At 46.5% G+C, this 22957-nt stretch overlaps 1 protein-coding gene across 3 annotated transcripts in view; it reads right to left on the minus strand.

Annotated features, from left to right (window-relative positions):
- Nucleotides 1–22521, minus strand: part of FKBP15 (FKBP prolyl isomerase family member 15) — a 57675-nt gene extending 35154 nt beyond the window's left edge. For all 3 annotated transcript variants that reach the window (XM_029062501.2, XM_029062500.2, XM_029062499.2), the window contains exons 1-7: nucleotides 22416–22521; nucleotides 15486–15595; nucleotides 13977–14067; nucleotides 13229–13298; nucleotides 9971–10045; nucleotides 9492–9590; nucleotides 8389–8538 (exon numbers count right to left, since the gene is read on the minus strand). In XM_029062501.2, coding sequence (XP_028918334.1) covers nucleotides 8389–8538; nucleotides 9492–9590; nucleotides 9971–10045; nucleotides 13229–13298; nucleotides 13977–14067; nucleotides 15486–15595; nucleotides 22416–22459 — 639 coding nt within the window. In that variant the 5' untranslated portion in view covers nucleotides 22460–22521. The remainder of the gene's footprint in view (nucleotides 1–8388; nucleotides 8539–9491; nucleotides 9591–9970; nucleotides 10046–13228; nucleotides 13299–13976; nucleotides 14068–15485; nucleotides 15596–22415) is intronic.
- Nucleotides 22522–22957: the final 436 nt, after the last annotated feature.

Here is a 22957-nt window from a genome sequence, read left to right on the forward strand (position 1 = left end):
TGCCTAACAGATATTTGTGAATAGGTTGCAAAAATTGGGATTGAAATTTCTTGAAAATCAGCCTCAAATGATGGGTGGGATTAAATGACTTCCTGGCGCATCTACCTCATTAGTTGTACTAGCCACTCAGCTCTACGATGTGGAGTAGTTGAAGGGCCAGGCTTGCTACACAGCAGTCTAGCAGGGCACTGGGCAGAAAAAAATACCTGGACTACATGCGGTAGGGAGGATCCATTAAATAGTTGATGAGCCGCGATCAAAGGGAATGTGATAGTGATAGTGACTGGATCTAAGTGTCTTACTTTTACGAAAAAAGGCAGACATTAGTTCTGATCACAAATCAATCCATATATAATAATAATAATAATTTTTAAAACGGTATTTGTTAAGTGCTTTTCTATGTGTCAGGCACTGTACTAAGCGATGGGGTGGATACAAAAAGCAAATCACGTTGGACACAGTCCCTATCCCACGTGGGGCTCACACATTCAGTGCCCATTTTAAAGATGAGGTAACTGAGGCACAAGGTTACAAGTCTTCCAGCATGTGCCACTTCAACACCGCCCAGAAACCCTCCGGACACCAGTATTCAACCACACAGGACCTCAAGAGAGCCTCTTTCTCATCCCTCTGCTACAGACCGGATAGTTCCTACAGAATACTCATCAATCTTCTATAATTCAATCCTGTAGTCATCCATTTTCACTTCAAGTTGTGTCCCTAGACTGAAGTGAAGTGAAGTGACTTGCCCAAGGTCACTTAGTAGACAAGTGGCAGAGCTGGGAATAGAAATAAGGACATTCTGACTCCCAGGACCATACTTTATTTACTATGCCTTGCTGCTTCTCTACCCATTCTATGTGACATTTTTAACTATAATGCTCTAACCTGGTGGAATTATGGTGCAAAACCCTGCAAACTGGTTTTCACACATTTTTCTTAGCCCGATTCATTCATTCATTCAATAGTATTTATTGAGCGCTTACTATGTGCAGAGCACTGTACTAAGCGCTTGGAATGAACAAGTCAGCAACAGATAGAGACAGTCCCTGCCGTTTGACGGGCACAGTCTAAACGGGGGAGGCGGACAGACAAGAACAATGGCAATAGAGTCAAGGGGAAGAACATCTCGTAGAAACAATGGCAACTAAATAGAATCGAGGCGATGTACAATTCATTAACAAAATAAATAGGGTAATGAAAATATATACAGTTGAGCAGACGAGTACAGTGCTGAGGGGATGGGAAGGAAGAGGGGGAGGAGCAGAGGGAAATGGGGAGAAAAGAGGGTTAAGCTGCGGAGAGGTGGGGGGGGGTGGTAGAGGGAGTAGAGGGAGAAGGGGAGCTCAGTCTGGGAAGGACTCTTGGAGGAGGTGAGTTTTAAGTAGGGTTTTGAAGAGGGGAAGAGAATCAGTTTGGCGGAGGTGAGGAGGGAGGGTGTTCCAGGACCGCGGGAGGACGTGGCCCAGGGGTCGACGGCGGGATAGGTGAGACCGAGGGACGGTGAGGAGGTGGGCGGCTGAGGAGCGGAACATGCGGGGTGGGCAGTAGAAAGAGAGAAGGGAGGAGAGGTAGGAAGGGGCAAGGTGATGGAGAGCCTTGAAGCCTAGAGTGAGGAGTTTTTGTTTGGAGCGGAGGTTGATAGGCAACCATTGGAGGTGTTTAAGAAGGGGAGTGACATGCCCAGATCGTTTCTGCAGGAAGATGAGCCGGGCAGCGGAGTGAAGAATAGACTGGAGCGGGACGAGAGAGGAGGAAGGGAGATCAGAGAGAAGGCTGACACAGTAGTCTAGCCGGGATATAACAAGAGCCCGTAGCAGTAAGGTAGCCGTTTGGGTGGAGAGGAAAGGGCGGATCTTGGCGATATTGTAAAGGTGAAACCAGCAGGTCTCGGTAACGGATAGGATGTGTCGGGTGAACGAGAGAGACGAGTCAAGGATGACACCGAGATTGCGGGCCCGAGAGACGGGAAGGATGCTGTCCAACCACGTGCCGTGCCATCCACGGTGATAGAGAAGTCTGGGAGAGGACCGGGTTTGGGAGGGAAGATGAGGAGCTCAGTCTTGCTCATGTTGAGTTTTAGGTGGCGGGCCGACATCCAGGTGGAGACGTCCTGGAGGCGGGAGGAGATGCGAGCCTGAAGGGAGGGGGAGAGGACAGGGGCGGAGATGTAGATCTGCGTGTCATCTGCGTAGAGATGGTAGTCAAAGCCGTGAGAGCGAATGAGTTCACCGAGGGAGTGAGTGTAAATGGAGAAAAGAAGAGGGCCGAGAAGTGACCCTTGAGGAACTCCAACAGTTAAAGGATGGGAGGGGGAGGAGGCGCCAGCGAAGGAGACCGAGAATGACTGGCCAGAGAGATAAGAGGAGAACCAGGAGAGGATGGAGTCCGTGAAGCCAAGGTGAGAGATGGTATGGAGGAGGAGGGGATGGTCGACAGTTTCAAAGGCAGCAGAGAGGTCAAGGAGGATTAGAATGGAGTAGGAGCCATTGGATTTGGCAAGAAGGAGGTCATGGGTGACCTTAGAGAGAGCAGTCTCGGTAGAGTGGAGGATACAATTAGAGGTAGGGTGGATACAATTCCAGGAACAGAACATTCCTTGTCGTTAAGACCTGCCTGGCAATTCGTGAATCAATATTTGACTGAGGCTCATTTATTCATTCAATCATATTTATTGAACGCTTACTATGTGCAGAGCACTGTACTAAGCACTAGGAATGTACAATTTGTCAACAGATAGAGACAACCCCTGCCCAACAATGGACTCATAGTCTAAAAGGGGGAGACAGATAGCAAAATAAAACAAGTAGTCAGGCATCAATACCATCAAAATAGATAAACAGAATCATAGATATAGACACATCATTAATAGAGTAATATATAATATATATAAATATACACAAGTGCTGTGGAGAGGGGAAGGAGTAGAGAGCAGAGGGAGTATGGGGAATGAGGAGGGAAGGAGGGGCAGAGGGAAAGGGAGGGCTCAGTCTAGGAAGGCCTCCTGGAGGTGAGCTCTGAGTAGGGCTTTGAAGAGGGGAAGAGAGTTAGTTTGGCAGATGTGAGGAGGGAGGGCATTCCAGGTCAGTGGTAGGACATGAGCCAGGGGTCGACGGTGGGACAGGGGAGAACGAGGGACTGTGAGTAGGTTAGCGGTGGCAGAGAAGAGGAGTGTACAGGATGGGCAGGAGAAAGAGAAAAGGGCGGTTAGGTAGGAGGGGGCCAGGTGATAGAGAGTTTTGAAGTCGAGTGAGTTTTTGTTTCATGTGAAGGTTAATAGGCAACAACTGGAGGTTTTTGAGGCAAGTGACATGCCCAGAGCATTTCTGTAGGAAGATGATCCAGGCAGCAGAGTCAAGTATAGACTAAAGTGAGGAGAGACAGGAGGATGGGAAATCAGAGACAAGGCTGATGCAATAATCCAGTTGGGATATTATGAGAGATTGTACCAGCAAGGTAGCAGTTTGGATGGAGAGGAAAGGGAGGATCTTGGCGAAGTTGTGAAGGTGAGACCAGCAGGTTTTAGTGAAGGACTGGATGTGTGCGGTGAGTGCCGTTCAATTATCCAGTCTAAGTGTCTCTGCCCCAGGCATTTAGCACAGTGTTTTGGCACATAGAGAGCACCGAATAATCCTGTTTGTGTACCCAAAGATATTGAGTTGGGTCCCTAGATGGTAGCTTTGGCATGTTAATTAGACATTTTGACTTCTCTTTGTTTTGCAGACTCTGACCTACATCAGCTGTTCTCTTACAATGAGGAGAGTACAGGGAAAAATGTTTTTCTACTCACAAGAATTTGAAAATTTAGCATGAAAATTAACATTTGCATCAGGGGTGGTGCTCTAAACTTGGGTTAGGCGTTTCACTAAATTTCTTCCCTGTCACTTAACCAACAGAGCCTCCTATTTATTTGATCCAAAGGAGTTATCTCAGGCAGACTGTTTACACACTTGCAGTGCATAAGGCTACTTTTTACCTTATAATTCAGTACTGGATTCCCACATTCCTTCCAACTTTCCACTGACAGAAATTTCAAGTAAGTCTTCCCACTTCTTCTTACTTACCCTTCGCCACACACACCTAGGTCTCCTTAACTTCCTCCACCCCATCCAGGTGACTCATGCAGATAGTTCTTGCCTCCAGAATCCCTTCATTCCATTTGATGGCCCTATTAAAATCCATTCTCTCTTCTCTTACTTGCTAAAAAGAGCCCTTTTTCTCTCATTTGCCCTCAATTCTGCACCACTCCCTCTAGTGTTTCTGTTATTCTATGCAAAACGACTTACTGTTTTTTCATTCATTCATTCATACTTACTGAGCACTTACTGTGTGCAAAGCACTGTATTAAATGCTGGGGAGAGTACAACAGACATATTCCCTCCCCTCAATGAGCTCAGTCTATCATGCTGCCCATAACACACTACTATTTACAAAGCAGAGTGGCTAAGTGGTAAGAGCTCTGGTCTGGGAGTCAGAGGACCTGAGTTCTAACCCTGGCTTTGCCACTTGTCTGTAGTGTGATCTTGAGCAAGTCACTTAACTTCTCTGGGCCTCAGTTTTCTCATCTATTAAACGGGAATGAAATATATACCTTCTCCTTCCCACTTACACCAGAAGTCAGATGAGGGACACAGACTGTCCAACCTGATTATTCTGTTTCCACCCCACACTTAATATAGTGTTTGGTGCATGGTAAGCACCTAGTAAATGTCACAATGATTACTATGCAGAGCATAGATTAAATTTCCAATCTTGAGAATATCTAAGAACCCTCTGGAGGTGGCACTTGGTCGTACAGAAACATGAATCCTTTGGAAAAAATACTGAGTGCGGGTCCCCAGTTGGAGAGACCAAAGGGCTGCAAACTGGTCCAAAAGGCTGAGTTATTCCACAATAATAATAATAATAATGTTGGTATTTGTTAAGCGCTTTACTATGTGCAGAACACTGTTCTAAGCGCTGGGGTAATAATAATAATGTTGGTATTTGTTAAGCACTTACTATGTGCAGAGCACTGTTCTAAGCGCTGGGGCAGACACAGGGGAATCAGGTTGTCCCACGTGGGGCTCACAGTCTTAATCCCCATTTTACAGATGAGGTAACTGAGGCCCAGAGAAGTTAAGTGACTTGCCCACAGTCACACAGAATCAGATTGTCCCACGTGGGGCTCACAGTCTTAATCCCCATTGTACAGATGAGGTAACTGAGGCACAGAGAAGTTAACTGACTTGCCACAGTCACACAGCTGACAAGTGGCAGAGCCGGGATTCAAACTCATGACCCCTGACTCCAAAGCCCGTGCTCTTTCCACTGAGCCACGCTGCTTCCACAAGTACTCTGGTCTTGCCACAACAACCTATAAGTAGGTGGAATAATAATAATAATAATAACTGTGGTGTTTGTTAAGCACTTACTATGTGCCAAGCACTGTACTAAGTGCTATACTAAGTGCAGGTCCCACATGAGGCTCACAGTCTAAGTATGAAGGAGAACAGGTACTGAATCCCATTTTGCAGATCAGGAAACTGAGGCAAAGCGTTATAAAGTGACTTGCTCAAGGTTACACAAGCAGTCAAGTGGCAGAGTTGGGATAAGAACTCAGGTCCTCTGACTCCCAGGCCCAAGCTCTTTTCACCAGGCCACGATGCTTCTAGGAAGCAGAATGATCAGCTCCCTCTAAAAACCAATGGGGGTGGTGGGAGGTAGGGGGCAGAGGGAAAAGACAGCAGGACCAAGTTAAGACTGATGTAAGGGTGTCACTTAAGGTTTTTGCCCAGGGAGCAGTGAAAACAAAAGGCAGAGCTAAAATGGAGAAATGGACACTGAGGCCAGGAAGAAAGGGGAAGAATGAAAAAGAGAAAGAAATGGGAATAGAAGGAGAACAGGGAACTGGAGCAGCAAAGGGAATTCTTTTCCAATTAGGGAAAAGGAATGGTGATGTGGGAAAAACACCAGGGAAAACCTATGCCCCTCTTAAATGCCACTCCATGTGCCCCAGATATTCAACTCATCCTAGAAAATCCCTCCCCTCCAACCCTCTCCATAGGGTGCTCTTGCAGAGACCCCCACTCACAGTTCTTCAGAAGAGAGTCAAGATCCTGGTTATTACTCAAAGGCAGCAGGGGTGCACTGGTGACTAGATGGTGTAATGCAGACTTTAGCCCTCTCCCTAGGACTTTTCTTCTACCACACTTTAGCTACAAAAAATGGCAGTCAGTCAATCGTATTTATTGAGCGCTTACTGTGTGCAGAGCACTTTACTAAGCATTTGTGAGAGTATGATATAATAGTGAACAGACCCATTCCCTACCCATAACGAGCCTACAGAATGATAAATTTGCTCTTTTCGATCCAAAAATCATGAGATTAAGTTATACTTGCAACTTCTGTTCTTGATCCACAAGTTATATTCTTCCAAATATAACAAAGTAACACTCAGAAACTAGGCCGTTTCAGTCTGTCCCCAGTTTCCGAACTGGCAGGATGGATCTCTGGATACTTTTGTCTTTAGCTGGGAATGGCAGTTGAGAAACATTGTGCCTCCCAAACCCCTGGGCCCTAGGCTGCTTCTCTCAGTGCCCGACAATGCCTCTTCCACCTGAACAAAGACCCTGGGGTATTTTTATTACCCTATTTAGTTAATGAGATGTACATGCCCTTGATTCTATTTATTGCTATTGTTTTTGTCTGTCTCCCCCGATTAGACTGTAAGCCCGTCAATGGGCAGGGATTGTCTCTATCTGTTTCCGAATTGTACATTCCAAGCGCTTAGTACAGTGTTCTGCACATAGTAAGCGCTCACTAAATACTATTGAATGAATGAATGAATGAGGAGGCCTGGGTTTCCAGAATGAGTTGCAGGGCCCTGGAACTCCCACAATTTATCAAAAAATCAATGGTACTTATTGAGCCCTTACTGGATACAGAGAACTGGATAAAGTGCTTGGAAAAGAACAATACTATAGAGTTAGTAGACAATATTCTCTGTCCACAACATGCTTTCAGACTAGAGGGGGAGACAGATATTAACATAAAGAAATTACGGATATGTATATAAGTGCTGCTGAATGGGGACTGGGTGACTATCAAGTGTTTAAAGGGTACAGATCCAAGTACCTAAGTGATTAGTCCTCTAGACTGTAAGCCTGTTGAGGGCAGGGACTGTCTGTTTATTGTTACACTGTACTCTCCCAAGCGCTTAGTAAAGTGCTCTGCACATGGTAAGCATTCTATAAATATGACTGACTGGCATACTGATTGATGCAGAAGAGAGAAGAAGAGGAGCCACAACACTTGTGTATAAAGATACATATTTATTCTATTAAGTTTAATGATATATATATAATTTTATTTATTTATACTGATGCTATTAATGCCTGTTTACTTGTTTTGATGTCTGTCTCCCCATTCTAGACTGTGAGCCCGTTGTTTGGTAGGGATTATCTCTATCTGTTGCTGAACTGTACTTTCCAAGCACATAAGTACAGTGCTCTTCACACAGTAAGTGCTCAATAAATACGATAGAATGAATGAATGAATGAATGAATGGATGAATGAGATAAGGGCTTTGTCAAGGAAGGCCTCTTGGAGATGTGATTTTAATAAGGCTTTGAAGGTAGGGAGAGTGGTCATCTGTCCTGTATGAAGGGTGAGGGAGCCCCGAGCCAGGAGAGCATGGGCAAGGTGGTTGGTGGTGAGAAAGATGGGACTGAAGTACATTGAGCAGGTAGCCATTACAGGAGCAAATTGTTTGGGCTCTTTAGTAGCAGGAACTCAGGAGTGTAAGGTAGGAGGGAGAGAGCTGATTGAGTGCTTTGAGGCCAGTGGTAAGGGGTTTCTATTGGAAGCAGCCTGGCCTAGTGGATATGGCACAGGCCTGGGAGTCAGAGGACCTGGATTCTAATCCCAGTTCCACAAGTCTGCTGTGTGACCTTGGGCAAGTCAGTTCACTTCGCTGTGCCTCAGTTACCTCATCTGTAAAATGGGGACTAGGACTATGTCCAACCTGATTATCTTATATCTACCTCATAGCTTAGTACAGTGCCTGGCACATAGTAAGCACTAACAAATACCATCAAAAAAAATGCAGCATTTGAGGAGCTTTAGAAGCCTTTCCAGTGAGCCACGCACTCTCTCTCCTCCCTGATGCCTCCTTCTTGGAGGACAGAAACCAGGAGAGGGTCCTGACTGTCCACTTGACTTCCTGGTTTGTCCAGCCACAGGCTGGATCATTCCTGCGTAGCCAAAGAAATGAGGCCCTCCTGCGAATCTTCTGATCTCCAGATTTTACTTCCCCAAGAACAGGAAAGACAACTCCATGCCCTTGACAATTCAGAATCGCAAGATTATTCTTTCCACCAGCCATTCAGGAGTGAAAGTTCTCTGTACCTGGCCCAGTCCATGATTCTGGAAGAGCCAGCCCGTGTAGGCCACCTCCAAAGAATCTCCTGCTTCCACCGCCACTCCCTCTCCGACCAGGAGATCTTGGGACAGCACGGTGTCCAAGGAGGAATTACTGTTACATTTGGCAATGCAGATCTGCAAGGAAAAAAACATCCCTTGTGAGTGTGGGCCTCTTTTCTGACAGCTGCTTACCTAAGAAAGCAAACTTAACCCTTGGAGGCAGCAAATGCCAAAGTTACCCCATGTACGAAACGGTGACAGTCTAATAACCTTGAAGATCTACAATGGCAAATGAAGCCATGTAATTTAGGGGTTGATTATCCAGGACTTTGCTCCTCCCCTGCCTTATCACTGGAGAATGTGTCAACCAACTGATATATTGCATTCTGCCATTGCAGTAAACAATACCATTAATTGACTGTTCATTACCCCAACACTTGCAGTGGAGGGAGAAAAAAGGAAGGGAAGCAGTGTGGCCTAATGGAGAGAGCATGGCCTGGGAAGAGTAGAACCTGGGCAAGTCACTTCACTTCTCCTAGCCTCAGTTACCTCATCTATCAAATGGGAACTAAGACTGTGAGCCCCAGGTGGACGGGGACTGTGTCCAACCTGATTACCTCGTATCTACGCCAGCACTTAGAACAATGTCTGGCACAAAGTAAGTGCTTCACAAATACCATTAAAACAAAAAGTCAATGCTAGAGCTAGGGCCACACTAAGCCCAAGAGTTCTCTGCACATAGTAAACCCTCAATAAATACGACTGATTGAATGAATGCTTACTTCCACTTCAGGAAGTACTGACAATCATGCAGGAGAGACAAGAAGCAGGAAAGTCATCTTTTGAACACATTGCTGATTTTGAATATTTTTAAAGACAGTGTTTCGAAGCTCGGCACCGCAGGCAGAAAGTGTTTTAGAAATCCCTTGAAATTGCTCTCCAAGTCTGAACCATCAGCTGGGAGGTCAGACTACTCCTCACTTCCACAAGATGAAAACACATGATGAGTTCTGCTTTTTTATGTTTTGCTGAGTTCATAGGCTATCAAAGCTGCGCCAATCCCTCCCGAAACGAGCAAAAGGTCGTACCTGTTTACTGAAATCCCCTGCAGTCTTTTCTGACTCAAACATGATGGACCAGTTTTGTCTTTGGTCATCATAAAAGGTGCTGTAATTATTGGGCTGAACCTGAGGAAAGAAGAAATATTGGGACAAAAGTAATTGGCAACAGAATACTGCTCAAGGAAGTGAACAGCATTGAAGAGAAGGACCTTGCTAAGGGAATTCAGACCCCTCTCAGTGAAAACTCCACATCACAAGGCCTCTCCAGCGCTTGTGCGCAGGGAGCAGTGGCCAGGTCTTCCTCCTCTCTCTGCTGAGCAGAGATCCTCTACAGAATTCTGTGGACACAGGAGGGCAAAGGTTGTCTTCTCTTCCTTCTCCTCCACCACCATATCCACCACTAGTTGACCAACTAATGCCTCCATCCCAGTGGGGCCCAGGCCTGCACTGCCCCAGAAGTCTACCCTGGGGCACCTGACTGAACAGTTCCATCCCAAGTCCCTTACCGTCAGCTCAAAATTTGGGTGGATCCTGGCCGTGGTGACTGGCTGCTGCTGACTGATATAAATGAGGATCCTATACTGGAGTCCACCAAGAGATGGAATGGAAAAGAAGAGAAAGACAGAGAGAATAGTTACCAGAAAAACTCTCGTCGGCAGATTCCAATGGATGAGTCTGGCCAGGATAATAATACCATCTTGTTTCACGAATAGTGCTTTGATTCTTCCAAAGCACTTCCACACTGGTGATATGATTTTATGCTCACAACATCTCTTGGAAGTAGAAGTGATTGACTGATTGATAGATAGAGGGGGGTAGGGATTATTATCCCAATTTTACCAATGAGGACTTTGAAGTCCAGACACGTTGAGTGACTTGCACAAGGTTGTGCAGCAGGCTAGGGGCAGACCTGGGAATAAAAGCCACATCTCCTGCCTCCAGGTCCTATGCTTTTTCCACTCTGAACTCGGTTTTCCCCTTTGCTCTAGGATGGTTCCTTTTTCCATCCTAATTCATTCCCCTTTCCCACTCTCGCTTCTACATGTTTTTTCAAACCTGTCCATAGGCCCAAGCAACCTACTTCTCATTTAAGATCCTCCCCAAGAAATCTCCTCCTGAGCCCCAGCACAAACTGGAACATATGCTCTGGCCAATCACTTCCTCACTCAAAATAAGGGTACAATATTTTCACCCTTCAAAGATGAAAAACATCCACGCACACCATCCACAATCCCCTTTAATAATAATGTTGGTATTTGTTAAGCGCTTACTATGTGCAGAGCACTGTTCTAAGCTCTGGGGTAGATACAGGGTAATCAGGTTGTCCCACATGAGGCTCACAGTCTTCATCCCAATTTTATAGATGAGATAACTGAGGCACAGAGAAGTTAAGTGACTTGCCCACAGTCACACAGCTGACAAGGGGCAGGACTCTGTAGATGGCAGTTTTGTCCAAGCACTTTCCCAACATCTCTGAGAGATGCTGTTCGCAGAGCCGACATTATCACATTTCCATCTACTAAATGGGAAAACTGAGGCTCAGAGAGGGTAAGCAGTTTGCCTCCTGTAATTGGGTAGTGGCAGAGCCAGGGCCAACTGATTCTCAGTCCATCCCTCTTTTCATCAGGTCACCACATTTAATGCTTCCAAAGGGAGTGGTCTACTTTTACTAGATAACTCAGATTGCTTAATAGAACCAAAACACATCCACAGCTCTTCTACTAGGCACTGTTCATCTAAAAAAGGACATCATGAATCATCCAGCTTCCATTCACTCCTCCCTACCTCACCCCATCCTGGCTGCCATTGTCACTGATTACTTTCCTGATTAGAGAAGCAGTTTGGCTTAACGGAAAGAGCACAGGCTTGGGAGTCAGAGGTCGTGGATTCTAATCCCAGCTCTGCCACTGGTCAGTTGTGTGACTGTGGGTGAGTCGCTTGACTTCTCTGTGCCTCAGTTACCTCATCTATAAAATGGGGATTAAGACTGTGAGCTCCATGTGGGGTAACCTGATTACCTTGTATCTACCCCAGCGCTTTAGAGAAGCAGCGTGGCTCAGTGGAAAGAGCACGGGCTTTGGAGTCAGAGGTCATGAGTTCGAATCCCAGCTCTGCCACTTGTCAGCTGTGTGACTGTGGGCAAGTCACTTAACTTCTCTGTGCCTCAGTTACCTCATCTGTAAAATGGGGATTAAGACTGTGAGCCCCACATGGGACAACCTGATTCCCCTGTGTCTACCCCAGCGCTCAGAACAGTGCTCAGCACATAGTAAGCGCTTAACAAATACCAACATTATTATTAGAACAGTGTTTGGCACATAGTAAGTGCTTAACAAAAGCCATCATCATCATTTCCTCACTGCATATTCGTGGAGGTCAGCTAGTTCCAGACTAAAACTAGGTGGGCTGCAGAGAACAGAAAACTGAACTAAGTTTTCAAAGGCTGCTACTCTCCACCTGGACTGCTCAGTGTAATTATTTAATTTTGTTAAATAACTTCTGTTCTTGCTTCTAAGAATAATAATAATTATGGCATTTAAGCGCTTATTATGTGCCAAGCACTGTTCTAAGGGCTGGAGTAGATATAAGTTAATCAGGTTGGACACAGTCCCTGTCCCACATCGGGCTCACATTCTTAATCCCCATTTTTTAAAGACGAGGTAACTTTGGCCCAGAAAAGTGAAGTATCTTGCCCAAGGTCACACAGCAGACCCATGGCAGAGCTGGGATTAGAACGCAGGTCCTTCTGACTCCCGGGCCCGTGCTCTACCCACTAAGTCATGCTGCTTTTCTTACACATGATTTCCTGATACATCACTGGATGCTGCTCTTTTACAAAGTCAAGGTAGTTCCACATGCTACCATTCCCCAAGGCCTGGAATTTCCAAGCCATCATTTCCAGACTTCTGGGGAAGCAGAGATGACCTTGTGGAAAGAATACGGGCCTGGGAGTCAGAGGACCTAGGTTCTCATTCCGTCTCCACCACTTATTCAGTATGTCACCTGGGCTAGTCACTGAACTTCCCTATGCCTCAGTTCCCTCAACTGCAGAATGGGAATTCAATACCTGTTCTCCTTCCTACTTAGACTGTGAGCTTCATGTGGGACCTGATTGTCTTGTATCTACTTCAGTGCTCAGCACACTGTTCGACACACAGAAGGTGCTAAACAAATACCACATTCGTTTTCATCACTACTGCCTTGAGTTTAGATTCATCAACATGTACCAAAACAGAAGTTCTGGATTCATTTCTCTGGCCACCTCTTCTTCTTTCCTGCTAAAGACATATGCAAAATCTCCACCAGAGCTACAAGGGCCCACCTAGTCATCACAGTGGAGGTTTTTTGGCAGGGTGAAATCACCTCATTTTTAACTCACCTTCCAATTATGCGGATCTTTTTAGAATTTGACCCATTCCCCAAACTCCTCCTGTGGCTCCTCCCTAGTCATAAGAGTGGATGGCAAAGCATGACTCACCACAAGCCAGAGTGTTGGTTTTACTCTACAAATCAGTCCCTCATCACAAGACACACTACAGGGTGTCTGTTCTTGGGCACTCTCTAAAGAGAGGGGTTTGGATTCAGTCACAACATTTGTTCCTGAAAAGAGGCTCACTCACCAACTCCTCCAGAGCAAATTGGAGAAGGACCATCGGCAGAAATGCAAGAAAGAGTTTCAAAAAGCACACCTTGGAAAGAGGTAGTGTGGTGCTGTGCCAGATATTTAGGTTTCATGCACAAGAGAGGATTGGGATTGCTCTCACCTCTTTGGCAGTGTGGTTCCCCAGGACTGCCGCCCCAAATTTCCCCTGCTTCACATACTGACCATTCAGGCTGAAAAGACAAAAAAAAATCAGCTGCAATTACTTCCACAGAGTTGATGGGATCAAGGGAAGGTGGTCTTGGCCCACAAAAATAAGATCAGTGAGCCTTTAGAAAGGAAGCTAGAGGGCTTCCCACAATTTAATGCTACTATCTACAATTCCAATGTTTTCATTCTTGGCAATTCATTATTCTTACGAATGAAAGCGATCGGGTTTGGGGGTTTATAAGGGCCAAAGCCAAATGATTCAGCTCTATCCAGGATTAAAGTAAGTGGGATCACTGGTGTTTCTCGCACTCCTTTTCACTTCTGACCTTTGCAGAGGGTTGCCCTGAAAACCAGTTTTGGGAAACATTACGTACTTTCTGGACCTCAAGAAATCCACTAACTAACAAGGATAAACAAGGGATACAAGTTCACAATGGGCAGGCAATCGCAGTCTGCCTCTCCATTACCTGGTGAGAGAGAGAAAGAAATAGTATTTATTAAATGCTTACTGTGTGCAGATCATTCTACAAAGCATTTGGAAAGAATACACAGATGGGAATCAGACACAGTTCCTGTTCCTCGGCTGACTCACAGTCTAAAAAAGGGGGAGGAGGGGACTGGTGAAAGACACACAGGAAAGCCGAAACAAAACACTGTAGCAACGCAGAGAAAAAAAAAACTCTTCTAATTACTGTACTTACTACCGATAGGCGTGGACCGCTGTTGCAACGAGGACCATGGGAGCTCCTGAAGGAGCTGCACCTGGGAGAGTTTTCTGCGAAGTCTGATTTGCTGGGGATTCAATTGGAAGCGAAAGCTGTCAGTCATTTCATACTTGATACTTTTGGCATTAAACATCCATGTCTAATTATTGATGTGCTACGTTAAACTTGGGCCCGAATCAGCTTCGGCAATAAGGATTGGCACTTTTAGTTGTCAGAAGCGTAGCCAAGAGGAGTACTTTCCTGCCTTTTTGGTTTTGAGACTTGGCAAGACCCAAAGAACCAAGCAGTTGTCTGAGGGAGCACACCCCCTACCCAAGCTTCATTAGTCCTTTGAAGGAAAGTTATTGAACATGAAATCAACGTGCCAGTATTCAAACTCTGCTGGGCACACTTGGGACATCACCAAGGTGCGTGTCCATCCATCCATGTTTGTGTCTGTCTGTCTCTCCTCTCTCCCTCCTTCCCCCCCACCATGCAGCCATAGTGAAGAAGTTGGGATGAAGCACTTTTCCCACCCTACACCCTCTATTTCGGGGCAGGCTAGAAGGTTAGCTCTCCCACACCTCTGCATTTCATCACTCACTGCCCTTTTGCGGGTAAAAGGAAGGAAGGGGAGATAAAGGAGCAGTTTAAGAGGAATTACTCTTGAAACCCATCCTGACCCCAAACTCAGTAACAAATTTGAGAAGCAGCACAGCCAAGAGGATAGAGCATAGGTCTGGGAGTCTGAAGGACCTGAGATCTAACCTCGGCTCTACCATTTGCCCTCTGTGACCCTGGGCATGTCACTTTGTTCTCTGGTCCTCAATTACCTGATCTGTAAAAATGGGATTAATACTGTGAACCCCATGTGGGACATGGACTGCATCCCATCTGATATGCTTGTAATCACCCCACTGCTTAGTTTAGTACCTGGAACAAAGTAAGCGCTTAACAAATACCATTAATTTAAAAAAAAAAAAAAGAAACTAGAGTTAAAGGTGTGGGGTGAACAGGGCCAGAAGCCACGTTAGTGTCATCTCTGGTCCCTACTAATCCCTTTGTGAAAGCTCATCCAATTATTTATATGAAGAAGTTAAGACTGCCAAGTGGATTGGCATGTTTAATAATTTGCATATGACTGTATAAGCTAATAAAACTTTAACAGCCCTCCCTTCAGAGTTGGAATTGGTTGATTTTCTTCTTTCCCCTTCCCTCACAGTCTCGCACTCTTCCTCAAACGAGAAGGGTGACTGCCAAGAGAAGGGGGAGGGAGGACAGCATGGGCCAAAAGCATTCCCACTGAGCCACAAGCTGAAAAACAGTGTTTTAGGATCACTGCTACCGCTAAAGCTAAGTCGCCAAGCAAATGCATAGTAGCTTGTTGTGGGCAGGGAACATGACTACCAACTCTGTTATAGTGTACTCTCCCAAGCGCTTGGCACAGTGCTCTGCACAAAGTAAGCACTCAATAAATACCACTGGTCAACTGACTTCTGGACTTACCAGTTGCTGCTTGTCCTTTCTTGGGCTGTTTAGGTGCCGTGTATTGGAAAAATTCATTTCCATGGCCTGCTGCAGCCTGATCCAGTCCAAACAGAGAGGCCAATTTGGCCCTGTGAAACAGAAAAGAAAGGTGCTTACCAGATTTTATACGGACCCGTGCAAAACATGCCCTAAGCCGAAGAGGGCTACCGAAAAGCATAACTGTCTTACTGCCTTACCCGCTTTCTTCCTCAGGTCTCTAAAATGGCTCCCAGTTACCTTAAAGTTCAAAATCAAGGCCCTCCAGCAGCTGGCCTGTCCTACGACCTACACTTCATCTTCTGCTACTTTTCCACCTCCACTCTGCTTTAGCCAGATGAACCCCTTGTTCCCTGCTCTCCCCTCCCCCGCCCCCACCAATCTCTGTCCCCTCTCTTTAATATCTGGACTTCGGCAGAGGACAGCTTCCTCTGCTGGTACTGCCTCCCGATTCCTTCTTATCCTTAAACACCGTATAGATTTACCTTCTGTAAGCTCATCCTCTAGATTCCCCACTCGCTGTGGGCAGGGAATGTATCTATCAACTCTGTTATATTGTATTCTCCCAAGCATTTAACACAGTGCTCTGTACACAGTAAGTGCTCAATAAATACCACTGTCCGATCGACTGATTCATCTTCTTTTGGAAACCCTTCTGGACTGAGTGAATGTTGGCTTCCAATTTATCCCCTGTACCCTACTAATATCCAAAAACCCACTCGCTTTCCAACTAAACGGGCACGGTCCGTGTACCTGCCCTTTTTATACATCACCTAATGCAGATCTTTATATATTTCACCACCTTTATAACTACTGTATCTTTTGTCTGCCATGCCTTTTATCCTTAAGATTATATGCAAGGACCAAATGCTTTGAATTTCTTTAAAATCTCCACTGCACCTAACACAGGATCCTGCCCAAGATAAGTGCTCAATAAGTAAGTGACTTTAGCTGTGCTGTGCTTTTTCTGTTTCTTCTCTTCCATGCAGGTTTATTGGCCTGCCACATCCTCTGCTATTAATCCTCTTTGGTTCCTCTGTTTTTTCCCCATGTTCTTTCCCAAACCTTAAACAGCCTTTCAGGGTTCATCCACGAAGCTACTTTCCTCTGACCCATCCAAATCCCAGTTCTGGACCCACCTTCTTCAAAAATAACCTTCTTAATTTATAGAAGTAACACATTGGGCTTTTCTTGTGCATTTTATATATACCTAAATGGGTTTCAGTACTTAATTTGGAAGTTAATTTTCTTAGCTCTTCATTGTCCGTCTGTCTTTATTAAATCATTAAGCCCGAGGGCAGAATTGTGTCCTGTTTTATATTCACTCTCAATATGCTAAGTAAATAACAATAAATAATAATAATAATAAACTGTGGTACTTATTAAACACTTACTATGAGCCATACACTGAATTTAGAGCTGAGGTGGATAGAAGGTAATCAGGTCAATGCGCAGTCCCTGTCCCACATGGGGTTCACAGTTTAAGTAGAGGGATGCCAGGCATTTCTTCCTCTTTTGAAAAAGGAGGAAAGAGGTACAGAAAGTTAAGTGACTTGCCATAGGTCACAAGGCAGGAAAATGGCAGAGGCAGGATTAGAACACAGGACCTCTGACTCCCAGGCCAAGGCACTTTCCACTGGGTCATGCTTCTCAGCAAGAATGAACGGTATCCCGAATTTCACAATTCCATGCTTCACATGTGAGCTAAACAGTGCTCATCAGCCAAGGTTATTTGCCAAAATAGTGGGAGGGGGTTCCCATTATTCAGGGCTGAGGCTAACTTGGTTCCCCTTCGCCCTTCCCCATCCTGTAGCTGACTGAAATGGATGCGTATTCCAGGCCCAGCTCCACCCCTTCTTACTGTTATGCCTTTAGGTCCCATGCCCAAGGTTTATAAGAAAGGATTAGTAGTGGATGAGGTCTTTCAAAGGACTTTCTATTGGCATTATCAAGGTATTATCACAAAATCTTCTTCCTTAACTAAGGAATTAGTTGATAATGGTAAGAATGGATAAGACTATCCCAGCCTATTGTAATAAACTCTTGGCAAACTTCTTCCTCCTACCTAAGCATTTACTCATCTGCCTATCCATTTCTACTATCTATCAATTATTTTGTGTCTATCTCCACCCCTAGACTGTCAGCTTCTGGAAAACAGGGTGCTTGTCTTGTAACTCTATTGTATTCTTCTATGGTATCCGCTAAGCGCCTATGATATGCTAGGCACCAAAAAGCAGCATGGCGTAATGGATAGAGCACGGGCCTGGGAATCAGAAGGTCATGGGTTCTAACCCCAGATCCGCCACTTGTCTGCTATGTGAACTTGGGTAAGTCACATCGCTTCTCTGTGCCGCAGTTACCCTCATCTGTAAAATGGGGATTAAGATTACGAATCCTATGTGGGGCAGGGGCTATGTCCAATCTGATTATCTTGTATCTACTCCAGCACTTAGAACAATGCGCTTAAGTAATACTGTAAAAAGAAAATAAAATCTGTAAAATGGGGACTAAAACAGGGTGACAGGGTCTGTTTCCAGTCACCTTGTATCTAACCCACTACAGTGCCTGGCGCACAATAAGTGCTTAACAAATACCACAATTATTATTGTTATAAATTCAGCAGTAATTCTAAAGTAATTGCCTTTTCTAGTAGTTAACGTATTTACTCAGTGCCTACTGGATCAATTCACTGTATCAAGCCCTAGAGAAAGTATAACAGAAGCATGACACATGTTCCCTGCCCATAAGGAGCTTACATCTAACTAGGAGAGATAGCTGTATCAATTTCTGCAAATGGGGTACACAGAATAAATTGACTTTCCAGTAGATCACACATATGAACAAATGGGGCTGAGGGAGTGCCTAAATAAATATGTAACAGCTAGAGGGGCTGATGGGGTGATGTGACTTCTGGGAGTTCTGGAAGTTAATGGTGTAAGCCTTGTTGGAGGAGGTAGGAATTAATGAGGGCTTTGAAGGTTGTAAAGGCTGTCGGATTAGTATTGGCAGGGAGGGGTGGAGGGAAGGGGGGTGGGGCCTTACCTTATTATAACTTAAGGGACCGGACAAGACAACCTAATGCTTCACTAACTGACAAGCTAATAAAATCGGCTAATTTTGCTTTCTGGCAAACCACTGTCAGATGTCTTGCACCCTGAATCCTAAAGAAACACTACTGATTTCCTGACTATCCTTTCGGAGGGGCAAATGTTAAAAAGCCCTACCTTCTGGGGCAGAAATCTCAAATCACAATCCTGTACCTAAAATACGAATAGTAACCCAAGTTAGAGAGTTCTATCCCTTGGTATTAGGTTCAAATAGCATCAATCATATTTATTAAGTACTTATTATGTGAATGTGAATGTGTCTGTTTATTGTTATATTCTTCCAAGTGCTCAGTACAGTGCTTTGCACACAGTAAGAGCTCAATAAATACAAGTGACTGATTGCAGAGCACAGTACTAAGTGCTAGGGAGAGTACAATACTACCAAATTAGCAGACACGTTCCCTACCCAGAATGAACTCACAGTCTAGAGCAATTAATTAATTATATTTGCTAAGGGCTTACTATGTGCCAAGCACTGTTCTAAGCGCTGGGGTAGATACAAGGTAATCAGGTTGTGTCACCTGGGGCTCACTGTCTTAATCCCCATTTCACAAATGAGGTAACTGAGGCCCAGAGAAGGTAACTGACTTGCCCAAAGTCACACAGCTGATAAGTGGCGGAGCGAGGATTAGAACCCATGATCTCTGCAGCATGGCTCAGTGGAAAGAGCCCGGGCTTGGGAGTCAGAGGTCATGGGTTCTAATCCCGGCTCCGCTGCTTGCCAGCTGGGTGACTTTGGGCAAGTCACTTAACTTCTCTGGACTTCAGTTATCTCATCTGTAAAATGGGGATAAAAACTGTGAGCCCCACGGGGCACAACCTGATCACCTTGTATCCCCTCCAGCGCTTAGAACAGTGCTTTGCACATAGTAAGCGCTTAACAAATACCACCATTTTTTTTTTATTTATCTCTGAGTCCCAAGCCAGTGCCCTTTCCACTATGTCACGCTGCTTCTCCAAAGCCATGAAGAATGTGTTCCAGAAACTCTCCCATTTCAGATAATGGCCTATGAAAGCCAGCCTTTTGCCATAAAGGCTGCCAAAGTGGACCTGAATCCTTGCACAGGATAGTTGTCGACTGCATGTAGCATTTCTGTGCTCTTATTTTGTGATACTTTTACCATCTGAAAGAGAAGACAGTAGGTAAATAGGCACGCCCTCACTAAAATGGAAGAAAAGCAAATACATCTTTGCCTCTGAATCCCGTGGAAGGAGGCAACCTAAGGGAGCTCAAACTAGTAGTGGACTCTAGCCATGCACCCTCTGGGAGGAGGAACAGAAAAGCAGTTGAGAAACTGCAATCATCCAAGTCATGTGCTACTTCCTCTGACAGGAGCCATATGCAGTAAGTACTTCCTGCATTCCCAACCTCAAAACTCCAGGAAGCCCCTAATCAGAAAAGGGAACAATCTCAACTAAACTCAGCACAAACAAGCCCCCTCCTGATGGTGAATACATATGTTATTCACAGAGAGTACCAGAATTGTTAGAACTAGAGAAAAGGGTGGATGTAAAATGTATCCCATTTCAGAGCACACTACAAATGTCTCGAAGGTGTTGAGTGTAAGAAACTGAAAAAGGGAAACTCAAAAGTGTATTTTGAAATCAATGATTTTCAATACGTTTGGGGATTCTGGGGCCCTACATCGTTCCAAACACAAAATCCTTCAGGTCACCCGTTTCTTAGTTTCTCTTCAATCTGTACTGATGGACAAATTAACTTTGGTTTTAGTTCTTTAATGAATTAACACTTGAATTTCATATTACATTTTAAAGTCCAAGCTTGTATTTGCCAGCTGTTTTCCCTCTATATTATCTTCTCTAGGACAGTGACCATAGTCTGTAGTCTACAAACGCCCCCATACATGAGGGGACCCTGCAAAATAAACGAACAGTAATGTTGTAAGGGATGGGCACAGCATTACGGGCAGCGGAAGAGAACGGAGATCCTTTAGCTATAACTATCACATCAACACTGCAAAACTCAGTGACAACTTTTGATCAAGTGTCAGGCTCAGAGAGGTCAGGAAGGATCAGAAAAGAAACAGAACAGGGGGCAAGGCTTTGGAGTCAGGGCTCATGAGTTCGAATCCCAGCTCTGCCACTTGTCGGCTGTGTGACTGTGGGCAAGTCACTTAACTTCTCTGTGCCTCAGTTCCCTCATCTGTAAAATGGGGATTAAGACTGTGAGCCCCACGTGGGACAACCTGATTCCCCTGTGTCTACCCCAGCGCTTAGAACAGTGCTTGGCACATAGTAAGCGCTTAACAAATACCAACATTATTATTATCACTCTCTCAGAGCATTTCTAGACCGTGAGCCCGTTGTTGGGTAGGGATTGCTGCTATCTGCTGCCGAACTGTACTTTCCAAGCGCTTAGGACAGTGCCCTCTACACAGTAAGCGCTCAACAACTACGACTGAATGAAAAGGGTTGAGGCCCGGCCGTGTTACCTCGGACCAATCACAACTTCTCTGCGCTTCGGTTTCCTCATCTGTCAAACGGGGAGAAAATACCTGTAGTCCCTCCCTCTTAGACCCTGTGCCCCTTGTGTCAAGGGACTGGATCCAAGCTGATTACCCACGCCAGCGCTTGTGGTATATAAGCGCTTACCAAACATCACTAGTATCGAATGGAAACGACAGTTATGCTAAACCAAAGGGGAGAGAGCCAGGATGGGGCCGTGAGATGAAGGCACGGGGAGTCCTGGGCGTTGGTTGGGAGGGGGTTGGGGGGCCAGGGTCGTGGCAGCGCTGGGGGCCCCAGGCCCGGGGGGGCAGAGGGAGAAGGGGTCGGCAGCGTGGCTCAGTGGAAAGAACACGGGCTTGGGAGTCAGAGGTCATGGGTTCTAATCCCGCCTCTGCCGTTTGCCTGCTGTGTGACGTTGGGCAAGTCACTTCACTTCTCTGAGCCTCAGTTCCCTCATCTGTAAAATGGGGATCAAGACTGTGAGCCCCACGTGGGACAACCTGATCACCCTGTAACCCCCCAGCGCTTAAAACAGTGCTTTGCACATAGTGCTTAACAAATGCTACCATTATTATTATTCTCTGGGCCTCATTCATTCACTCAATAGTATTTATTGAGCGCTTACTATGTGCAGAGCACTGTACTAAGCGCTTGGAATGAACAAGTCGGCAACAGATAGAGACAGTCCCTGCCGTTTGACGGGCTTACAGTTTAATCGGGGGCCTCAGGGATTACTGTGAAGGCTGTGAACCCCACGTGGGACAAACTGATGATCCTGTATCTCCCCCAGCGCTTAGAACAGTGTCCGGCACTTACCCAGCGCTTAACAAATACCAACAGTACTACTATCAGCAAAGAGAGGGGATGCTCCCGGGAGGGCCCGGGGGAAGGAGGGCCGGGCAAGTCCCTTCACTTCTCTGGGCCTCAGTTCCCTCATCTGTAAAATGGGGATGAAGGCCGTGAGCCTCACGTGGGACCACCTGATGCCCTTGTTATCAAACCCCAGGGCTTAGAGCAAGGCTTGGCACATAGTGAGCGCCCCACAAATACCAACATTAGTTGGGAAGCAGCGTGGCTCCGTGGAAAGAGCCTGGGCTTCGGAGTCAGGGGTTATGGGTTCGACTCCCGGCTCTGCCGCTTGTCAGCTGGGTGACTGGGGGCAGGTCACTTTGCTGGGCCTCAGTGCCCTCATCTGTAAAAGGGGGATTAACTGTGAGCCTCACGTGGGACCACCTGATGACCCTGTATCTCCCCCAGCGCTTGGAACAGTGCTCTGCCCAGAGGAAGCGCTTAACAAATACCAACATTCTTGTTATTGTTTAATGGTCTCACTCACCCGCCGCTGGGTGAGAGGAAGTCGGCGTCGTCCTCGTCGGCCATCCCGAACCTCGCCGAGGCCCCCGTCGCGAAACTGTCACCACGGCCGCGCTGCTTTCCGGCCGGGCCGGGCCGCGGGGCGGGAGGGCGGGAGGGCGGGAGGGCGGGGGCCCACCGCGGGGGCGGGAGGGGGGTCACGTGACGCGAAGGACAGCCAATGAGGCCTCGCCGCCTCAGGCTGGGCCACTCAGAGGGAGAAGGGGGCGGGAGGGGCGGGAGCGCTCGGACGCCATTGGCTGGGGGGCGGGGAGGGGGCGGGGCCTGGCGGGAGCCGGCGGCCGACACGTCGGGACCGACGGGGACAGGGAGAAGGGAGAGCAGGGACGGCGGTTGGGAGGCGGCGGCGGCGGTGGTGGCGGTGGTGAGTGGACCAGCCTCCTCCCTGCTCTTCCATTTCCTCCGAGCGGCCGCGATCCCCCCTCCCCCTGCTCCATCCCCGGGGACCTTGCCCCCTGCTGCCCTCCGCCCGGGACCCGGCCGCCTTTGCCCCCCACTCCCACC

Source organism: Ornithorhynchus anatinus, chromosome 4, assembly GCF_004115215.2.
Source record: "Ornithorhynchus anatinus isolate Pmale09 chromosome 4, mOrnAna1.pri.v4, whole genome shotgun sequence".
Lineage (NCBI taxonomy): Eukaryota > Metazoa > Chordata > Mammalia > Monotremata > Ornithorhynchidae > Ornithorhynchus > Ornithorhynchus anatinus.